The sequence below is a fragment of the Osmia lignaria genome, chromosome 6 (assembly GCF_051020975.1).
Source record: "Osmia lignaria lignaria isolate PbOS001 chromosome 6, iyOsmLign1, whole genome shotgun sequence".
NCBI classification, from domain to species: Eukaryota; Metazoa; Arthropoda; class Insecta; order Hymenoptera; family Megachilidae; genus Osmia; species Osmia lignaria.
In genome coordinates, this window is record NC_135037.1 from 6,786,776 (window position 1) to 6,797,773 (window position 10,998).

Here is a 10,998-nt window from a genome sequence, read left to right on the forward strand (position 1 = left end):
GACAACTTATAGATCGTATCTTCGATGGTATACGTGGCAGCATCTACGTGAACACTTACACTGCTAATTATACGAGCGGGCCAGAGAATCTGGGCTTAAAAGCTTTATATATAGAATCGCTTGATATATCGCGGGAACGTTTACTAGCAACTGCGTTTACAAACACTAGTCGAAACGATACCAAAGATAATCATTCTGTGTTCAGGTTACACGTCAATTACGATAATTGTTGATGCAATTACTCGTAGGAGGAGTTTCCCTAATACCGGACGGCACCTAGTATCGGACATTAGCTATATCTAAAAGAACTGAAATGTGACAAAATTGTTTCAACCATCAAACGTTTGTTTTATCCTCTCCTTTATTTGGACGGTTGAAACAATTTTATCACATTTCAGTTCTTTTAGATATAGCTAATGTCTGATACTAGGTGCCGTCCGGTAATAGGGGAACTCCCCCTATAGACATTTGGACGAAAGTGATTGCAAAGAAATATGCAAGAAAATTGATTTCAAGCAGATTCGTTTACAATCGATTTTATAGATCGATAGGACGAAGCAAGGAAACGGAAGAAAATTGCCAAGCGTGTTCTCTAAACCGGTTAATTGCGAAGTCGTTGAAATTGGTAGAACGCGTTAACTTCTCGCGCAGAAGGATAATCGCAAGGGGATAGGATATCGCGAGGTTTGTTGGTCGTTCGGAGCCGCGCCAGTGCCAACACTCGTGTCGGACAGACAAGAGAAAGGGGTATAACAGGATCCAAACTTGGATGAAACTTCCAGGAATACTGCTCCCGCGGGACGCATGAGTCGAGCTAATACAGTCTAAAGATATCGCGAACAAAATTCGTGACAGGAGCAATCTAGGAAGGCGACATTGTACTCGTTAATTCCGGCTAAACAAGCACGGTAAATTTCAAAAAGAATATATCTCTCCATGCGACAAACTATATACTCTTCCAACGTTGCAGTTGTATCAAATTTGTAGATTTTATCTCGTCGTACGCTATTCGTTCTAGCTGCGGGATGCTTTTCATTTCAGCTGATAGAGCAGCCAACTATGCATGTTTGTTCGCAATTTTTGTTCCGCCATCGGGACCCCCGGTAGTGAAACTCTTTGTCGAGCAGTTTTATATCTGATGATTCTCTCGTCATAGCTTCATTCATGAAATGAAACGGCGAGAAATTGAAGCGAAAGAAAGAGAAATTTCAGCCTTTTATTCGACGAAGAACGAGTACACCCGCTACAGTGTACTTAATATTTTTATAAATTATACAAATTTTCACAGTACGATCGTATAAGTAAATGAGAGAAAAACAAGGCTTTACGAATGCAGATTTTCACGGCGCGAAAGGCAAACGATATTTGTGAATGAGATTCGGAGATGATTTCAATGAGCGGCAACGGTAGCCCTAATCAAGAGCATTGTCCTGGGTGAACGACAATAGGAACGCGATAAAATACGAACCATTAGGGGCTTGTACAACGTTCGCACAAACGGCGTGCAACCAGAACAGAGGATAAAAGTTACACTGCTCGTAGCGACCGGCTGAGCTTTAAGGGTTATCACTACACACCGTTTCAACCAGAGGGTCCACGGAACCCCACAAAATTCTAGTAGTAATAAATTATATTCGAGGCACGCACCATTCGCGAGGGTGAGTACCGCGTCTGCTACAGCAAATGGTACTTTCATTGTACTTGCCTCACGGCTTTTGCATTCTGCCAAGTAGGGATGGGATCAAGTTCAACGCGTATGTATACGAAGACTTTTCAAAAATACTTGGAGTATAACGGCATCCCTCCCTGTTCGGCGGGAAATTTATAAAACTCCCCTCAAGACACCCTATGTTATTCTTACGGACTTGAACTTTCGGAACGATCCAATACAACGCGCGTCTTTTACTGTTCCTTTCACCCTGAAGCTACATAGTTAATCCTCTTTGGTAGCTCGTGTCGATGGCACGCGTTACGATTTATTCCGGATTAAATATTGACTTTTAATACCGCTCATCGTTTTCCCTGCCTTCCCTTATTGCACACCAATCCTGATCGATCAGTTTTCAACTCTCGACGTAGTTGAATTTTATTTCAAAAGCGAACCGGCCAATCGAGAATATTTTATCGAGTCTGTTTGCACGAGAAACACCCTGGCACTGGTTGATTTGCAAAACTCGATTGATTGAAAGCTGCTGCATCGTTAAAATATTTACTCGGTTACTACGTCTCCACATTTAAAACACCGCTTTGATGTTATTAATACAAACGAACGTTCGTCTCCTTCTCTTAATTAAAGTAATACGGCTGAACTGTTCGAGGCTATAAATGATTCCAATTTTATTGATCACTACTTCTTATTTGTTAAGTTGCTTTGTATTAACCTTCGGATGGCGGGCCACGGAGAGAGCCTATTTTAAGATGGAGGGCTCTAGAAATATTCAATGGTTATGTAATTATCTTTTCGTTGTCCAAACCTTCAATTTAATCGTTATATAAAAATTTATAATAATATATAATAAATGACAAAATTTAAATTTGCAAACTTTTTTAATGAAAATTATTCAAAAAAAAAAGAAACAGCACTAAAGGTAATATACATAATAATTTAAAAATCAGAAGAAAATAATATAAGAAAAGCATCACTGCATTTAATCAAGTGTCGTGGACCGTATACGTTATCGTTGCACTGCGAAATGATGCATGGTTGTTGGGACCATTTTTCCCACGCATCCGGTGCGCGTACTTTTCACGGACGAACCGTCGGCTCGTTTTGCCCGATAATTGAGTTACGCGCGGAAAACATTATCCCCTCAATCAAGAAAAGCAATCTTTCTACGGTGATGATACATCATGCTCGGTAAATGGATGATCCACGAAACTTTTCTACCATTACCGCATACATTGTGGGAAACAAACAGACGGTTGAAAAATGATGCTGTCCTAGAAACTTTAACTCTCCCCTTTGTTATAGATATTTTCGTCCGCTAAATATGAATCTAAAAGTCTAATAATGATTTATATTATATTCCGGTGTAAAGTGGGATTTTCAAGGAACGCGAATTTCTTCTTTCACGTTACAGATCTTTCGGTCCCCTTGTAGAATCTTAAATCTTTTCGCGGAGACAGTGCTTTCGCCTCCTGCATTTTCTCCAACCCTCGATCTTTCAACGAATTCGTTCGCCTCGATTTCCTTACCGGGTAGCAGGTGCGTTCCGCTTGGCATTCGTCATTTCGCGAGTCGCTGTGTTCCGAAGTGGAATGTCGAGGTGTCGGTTTCCACCCTCGGAAAGCCCGAAGATTACATCCTCGACGTGCATTTCCTCCTGGTAGGGTCGTCGCCGCCTCTCGACCAGTTCTTTCGCCAGGCGAGGGGTCGACCAGGGCACCCGTAACAACCGAACATCCCTAAAGCGGGAGAAGAAAGAAAGATATAATACAATTTTTATATACGCAGCATCGTTTCTAAAGGGATATATCAAAAATCGAGAGAGATTTACTTTTGCAGCAGAGTGTACGTGCTTGGAATATCGCGTTGTGTACTTTGAATCAGTTCTATAATTTGAATCTTACAATTTGCCATTTCCCTGAAAATGTTCCAGCTGCGTTTCTTCGTCTCTTTATAGCCCTGTCTCTGTCCTTGGTTAAATTCTACGACCACCCACGCAACCTGCCGAGTTTCCCCAAAACAACTGGCTTCACGTACGTGACCAGGCTGAGTAAACGCGGTCTCGCGTGAGGGCTCGAGGAAAGCAGCAGCTCGCACGACGGACTTTTGAAACCGCACCAAGTTCGCACTCGAAACTCAACAAATACGCGCCTGTATTTCCGCCTATTGCAACAACCATCCAGGCTTCTTCTATTCTACGAACTTTCCACGGAGAATCTTATTGTTGGCGCGAGGAGAGATACCACAAACGATCCTGGTAAAGTAGAAGTCGTTAAAAGTGATACTTCTATTCTACTTTCATTCTATTGTGCTTATTCGAAGTATTTTCGTGACTCGAGTACGCTCGAAACGACAGACCAACCGCGACAGGCCTTTCGCATTTGTCTTCATTTCTTGAAATGATGGTACGGGGTTGATTTCCTCGAATTAAGGGTCCGATGAGTTAGCTCTCGGAGATTACACTCGCTAGTTAGAAGAATCTTCTTAGCACCAGCCGAGTCAGGCATAACGATGGCTCGCCTTTTAAGGGGTGTCACGATTCTCGACCCTCAAGACGTCCTATCGAAATACTTCGCCACGAGAATTAATGATTGTTTTGGATTAGTTTGGTAATCGCATCGTGAGCCTTCAAAAGTAACGCCACCATTAGACGAGGTCTTATTTAAAAGACCGTCCATTTATTTCTGGTACATCCTGGGACAAAATGTGTGAAATAAATATTTCTTTAAGCAATTGTAAGAAAGTAGAATTGAAAAATGATACAATATCTTTGTTATCTACATTATACTAATTCTACGTATCTACATTGTATACTAATTTCATTAGTAAAAGTAATTTAATTGTATGCACATAGGGTTGGTTGAAAATTCCGTAACCAAATTACCGCCCCACTCGGAACGAAATTAATATCGTATAATGGCCGGCTTCGTTACTTAATCACTTTGTTGAATTACAGCTTTTATGCTGACCATAATTCAATCAATTGTTGCATTAAATACAGAAACATTATTTTGGGTAAAATAAAATATCCTCTTTATCATATTCTTTTACAAGCAACTACCGCCTTATGTTTTCGTCGCTGTGTTTCAAGGGATACTACACGGCAACGTGCGAAAATGTCTGGTAATATGCGTCCAAAATTGCGGAATCTATGTCTCAAATTTATTGCATGCTTCTACGTTAGAATACGGAGGATTTATTTGCTTCTCGTCTTACGTTAAACATAAATTTCTAGTGAACCTAGAATTTAGATTATGCACATTCTCCAAGCACTCCAACTTACCCCTTTTTCCCCTCGATATATATCTAACAGTTAAGACAAAATCCAGACGTACGATTTCTCTTCTTTGAAAACCCTTTCGAGCTGGTATCGACTGCTCGGTATTTCCCGAACGACTTTCATTCACAACGTAACTCCACGCCGCCCAATTCATTACCGCCTCACCTTTCACGTCATTTCTCGTCGTTCCGCTGTACAGAGCGAATTTGGTGTTCCAGTCTCTCGGGACCAATACCGGACACTAAAATACTGTTAGACCTCCACCCCCCGATCTACACGAATCCCTCTCCGTGTTGTATATAGGCCCGAACACGCCGGGGACCGCGAAAACCCACCCTCTGTGATCAGGAGTAATCGAGGGTATTATATGACCCCGCGATGATGACCAAAGCTATTCTGCACTCGGCTCAGCTCTGGACTAACAGGTCCAGCGCCTGCTGTGTGAGGTTCGAGTTGCTTTGCAGAACAGGGGCTGCGAGAGTCATTATAAAGCCATTTCCATGATCTCCTCCCGGTCTTTGCTTCCATTTTAAGCAGGTGTCTTTGCTAGCCAAGCACCGGAAGTTTCTCGGTTTCCCCGCATACGCAAGGCTCTCAAGATCGATTCAAACTTGAACCGTCACTCCTCTGTTGACCCTTAAGCCTTTTTCCATTCTTCAAAACACCATTAAAACTTAGTTTCCGAAATGGCTGTTACGCCGTTCGATAAATTTCGTTCTATCGACTGAAAATGGCGTCCCCGCGAAGGATGTTTCAATAGGGAATAGAAGGAAAAGACGTGGGAAATCGTGGAAAGTACAAGGGAGGTTTTTATATCGCGGCTGTTCGTTTTGTGTCGCGCAATCTTCTATAAGGACATCACTCTGCTAGGGTTTTATAACGTTAAGTATTCCACGTATAACATCCTGCACGTGTGTCAGCCGCTCGAACACGGAGGGGTAAAAAGTTACGCCACGGGATTACGTCGGAAGGACTCTAGGGTGCGATGCTATCAGGAGCAGATAAACATATATTATTTAGCTCGTGAAACCTTCAGCACGAACAACACGTGCGAAATTCCAATCTCGATTGACACGGAAACAAGTTTTATAAGAACGATTTGGGAGAAAAGAACAAATATTTGAACTGATTTATTTTTAACCATAAAAAAAGATTTAAATATAAAAATAAGAGATCTATAACTAACTTTCTTAGTTTTTTTTTTTTTTTAAGTAAATGAAGATTATTTCTTAGATCATATTACACTGTGTCAAGGGATGATTGTTGCCCGTTTATGAAGAAAAATAATGAAAAATAAATGTGCATTCTTCGCAAAAGAAGGGACGGAAACTTTTGCATAGACCTAATAGCTTTGAATTATATTTGATGAAAGAATGCGTACAGTTGCGAGGGGAAATAAAGCAATAAAGGAAAATAATATCCGAGACAGTAGTTCTCTGCTGATGGGAGTCGAATACAAAGATAGCAGCAGAACGGAAACTATTCTGCTCTTTTCCTATTCGATATAGCCGCCAGTCATACGTAACTACCGCACGATAATAGCGTACAAAAATTCATTTCAAAAACAATACGATGGTATTTCACGATTGATAAAAATCTGGAATGTAACATCAAATATCTAGAGAGGAAAATTTGGATTTCTTGCATTCTGGTTCGAGTCGTAACATAAATAATATCCGAACGTCGTAATTACACTTTAATTTCTACGCAAATACCAGCGCTGAAATTTCACATCTGGCTCCTAACACTTAATCTACAATTGTTGGTTCCGAATTAGAATTTAAATTTCACCTCAGGTACTCTCGATTACGTTGATTCGAATCAAGGAGAATCATACAATCCGTCGCATTGTCGAAAATTCCTCGAGCAATCAGAGCGCGAAGAAGAGAAGAGAATTCGTTAGGGGAGAGTCGCAACATCGTTGGACCATCGCCCGAGCAAAAATTCACGTTTCAGTCGGCTGAATCTGCGGAGACAAAACCACTCACGTCCACCGTCCGACGCCAAGACAGGGTCGATAATTTCCGAATAAAAAGGTAGCTGCTCTGCACACTCTGTAGCTTTCCCGTTTCTCGCTTTTCCACGAGACCGTTTTACAAATTCACCGCGGTGCATCGCATTTTTCAGGCGAGTTTTCACGCTCGAACGCGCTTCAAGTCCACCGCATGGAACCATCCCCTGGGTTAAGCTGCGTCGGCCAAATATATCGAGGGTGGTAGAGGGATAGAAGAGGGAAACCGGTCGGTCGGTCCGGTCGGTCGGTCGGTTGATGGGTATGGGAGCCTGTTAGCTTGTAACTGGTCTATTACTGGCTTTATTGAGATTGGGAATCAGCAGCCAGATGGAATCGGTATCGGACGAAAACACACCAGCTATTGGTCGCCACGATTTCCATGCCCGTTAAAACGGCCTCAAACGAATCGTTATTATTCTGTCACGACGGCAATGTATACCTATTAAGCTGGCTCCAAACTAGAAAAAAATTACACATACTGACGTTCTACGTAGAATCCGATGCAAAGGATTTCTTCGCAGATTCACCCGTTTTCCTATACTGTTGGACGAAACTACAAAACACCTTGTAAATTATCTTTAATTACCTCATTAAATGACCTTTTTTTGAATAGTTTTTTGTTATATGTATGGATATAAAAAAACTACTCTCAAAATTTCAAATAGATCCCCTGTACTGTTTTCGTAAAAGCCCGATCATTCATATGAATTAGCGCTCATCGATTAGGGTTCTCCCCTTAACACGCTGACCGTCGCGGTAGAAATAGCCGTATCCAGTACGGCACACTACATGGATCATTAAACATTGAAAATTAATTTTTCGATACAATGCTTCAATTTATTAATATAATCTCAGTATTATTCGGAATAGAATAAATAGGATAGTCGAAAATGATTTTTTTTTTCTTAAGGTATCATTGAATTTTATCAACCCATTTATTTCTTCCAGATCATTTCTGTCGGAATTTATGTTAGTTGATAACACGTCGCCGTTATGGTTTCGCGAAAATTTGTTTGAAGAAATTCGAAGGGTTTTTCTTGTAATCAAGAATGCGGTTAATAAAGGAAATTGATGATTTACGGGGCAAAGGAAAAAATAATAAGAATAAGTGTCGACGGGGGTACAACGAAATTAAGTCTCAGGAAACGAGTCTTAACCCTCCACGGTTGAATGGTCGAAGGTGCAAAGTCTTGAAGGGCGACCCTTTTTTTATTGCCACACTTCCAGTCGACTGGCTTTCATCGGTTCCCGTGTAGACAAAATGAAAAATGGCTTCTTATCGGTGGTGGGACCGCGTGCAACTTTTCTCCGGCGTGGTAATATAAATTACGGGCATCCAATAGAAACTCAAGTAACGACACGAGGGTCGCAGAATCCGATATCTTCAAACAACTCGAAGAAAAATAGTATGTCGTAGGGTACTCGAACATATCAAGAGCTTTCTACAACTTATTAAAATCTTTTATTTATTGTAATTTAATGGTCAAATACATGGGTTGCAAACACAGAAAGGAATAAATAAAATTGTGGTTTTTGTAAAAATTTTTAAAATAATGATGATCCGACTGTATCAGTGTCTAAGTGAATAATATTTGAACAAATATTATGAAAGCAAATCTGACAAAAAACCAACTACCGAGCTGTTGTGCAACTCTTGAATACCCGAGGTCTTTGGAGTTATATAATCGAAGTTGCGCGCCATCCGACATGAACATTTGTACGAATGTTCGAACGGGTATCCGCCCGAGCCAGGCCGACTTTTGCCGACTCGACCCGAACTCGTAATCCCGGGTACCCGCACACCGTTACTCATTATGTATCGGGTATAGTAAGAAGCTAGTAACCGCGTTATAACTCCCATTGTAACAACCGATAAGTCTTGTAGAATCTGAGGAAGAATCAATTCCAAATCAATTATTCTACGAAACTTTAATTCCTTATCTTCTCTTATTTCTATTTTGACGTTTAGAACACGCATATTTTGATGTTTGCTCAATTTTACAAGTTCATTATATCATTTTCATTGACTATACAATATTATTCTTTATTATTTGTTACGAACTTATATAGTTCGTATTAACAATGGCCTTACGTAGGAGTTTAGTGTGGATGTATAGTATTCCATCAGAAGATGGAAAATTTGTTAAGTGCACTATATGTGACCGTACGTTATCTTATAATGGATCAACGTCAGCTATAATGAAGCATTTACGGGGCAAGCACCGTGAAACATTTTTTACTTCGCCTACCGAAGGTTTTGATATGGATAGTAAGGATTCGTCGGCATTAGAACTGTTGCCTAAAAATGAAGAAGGCTGTTCTCGTCCGTTGCTACAGAAAATGGATTTGTCGTATAGCTCGGATCGACAAGAGCAAATATCAGAAGCACTTGCTCACATGATTTTCTTAAATATGATGCCTATTTCTTTTTGCAGTAGCGAAGGATTTAAACAATTTATGACTATATTAGAACCTGGATACCACTGTCCTTCTCCTGAAAGTATTATGCATCGATTGCAACTTTTATACAATGAGAAACGTATGAAAATAGAAGAAGAGCTTTCTATGGCATCTGATATAGCTATTACCAGTGATGGATGGTCCTCAAAATCACAAGATTCATATATTTCCATGGCTGCACAATTTATAGATGATAAGTGGATTATTAAAAATTATACGCTTTGTACACAGCCAATGGAAGATCATTATACAGACGAAAATTTAACCAGTATGTTTAATATAATTAAAGAAGAATGGCATTTAAGTGGTAAAGTAAATAGTTTAGTCCACGATAATGCATATAATGTAAGTAAGGCTACAAATTCATTAATTGGTGTGAGATACAACATTTCATGCGCTGCACACACATTGCAATTGTGCGTGGAAGATGCTTTGAATTCAGTTGATAACTACAAAGAAGTAATACAAAAAGGCAGCAAAATTGTACAATATTTTCGTCACTCCAATGTAGCTACTTCTTCTTTAACTGAAAAACAAAAACACTTAAACTTAGGTGAACAAGAATTAATACAAACTTGTCCTATGAGGTGGAGCTCTAGTTACTATATGTGCGAACAACTTGTATGCAAGAAAAATGCAATTGTTTCTGTTTTAGCAGACAGAAATATTACCAAATTAAATATTGCATTAAAACTAGAAATGTCTGAACAGCAGTGGTCAACTATGAGTGATATTATTGTGGCTCTCAAACCTTTACAAGTAGCAATTACTGCATTATGCTTTGAAAGAAGTGTAACTATTTCTTTAGTATGTCCTGTTATTCATGGGCTTATTAATAACCACCTGGAAAGTAATGACTTTGAAACAGCTGAAACCAAACACTTCAAAAATATTTTGAAAACCTCTCTTATTAATAGATTTAATTTAAATTCACATTTTGAAACGGTTCATCGTATTGCTTCTTTTCTTGATCCAAGGAGCAAAGAGTTGTCATTTGAGAGCAATGAGGTAAAGAATATAATTAAAACCTCCATTCGTGACATGATGGAAAACATTTCAATTCCAGACATTAAAAATTTTCAAAATGTTGATCCTTTTTCAAGTGCATTGGATTTCATATTTCAAGCTGTAAATCCTAGTAGTGGAAGTAATTCAGAGTTTCAAACATATTTGTTAGAAACTCAAATAAATCATAATTTATGTCCTTTAGTGTGGTGGAAAATGCATGAAAACAAATATCCCAGATTAGCAAAACTTGCTAAAATGTATTTAAGTATTCCTGCTACATCTATCAGTTCTGAACACGCAATTTCAACAGCTGGAAATATTGTTAGTTCTAACTGTAGCTACTTGTTACCAGAAAATATTGATTTAATGGTATTTTTACATAGAAATAAAGATGTTTGAATAAATATAATTAATCGTTTTGTAAACAGTTAATCAAACGTTTAAACAGAAATTCTCCTCAAACTTATAAATACTTGGATAACAACACAGTAACCTAAATACCCGGTTTGGATGAACATATCTATACCGCAGTTCACCAGAGTCCATAACTGCGACGCGCAGGTTGGAAGA

At 39.4% G+C, this 10,998-nt stretch overlaps 1 protein-coding gene across 1 annotated transcript; it reads left to right on the forward strand.

Moving 5' to 3' along the window:
• Positions 1 to 8,456: 8,456 nt before the first annotated feature.
• Positions 8,457 to 10,966, forward strand: LOC117601768 (E3 SUMO-protein ligase ZBED1-like). The gene has a single exon (XM_034318955.2). It carries the CDS (start codon positions 9,043 to 9,045, stop codon positions 10,825 to 10,827), a length of 1,785 nt encoding a protein of 594 aa, XP_034174846.1. The 5' UTR covers positions 8,457 to 9,042; the 3' UTR covers positions 10,828 to 10,966.
• Positions 10,967 to 10,998: the final 32 nt, after the last annotated feature.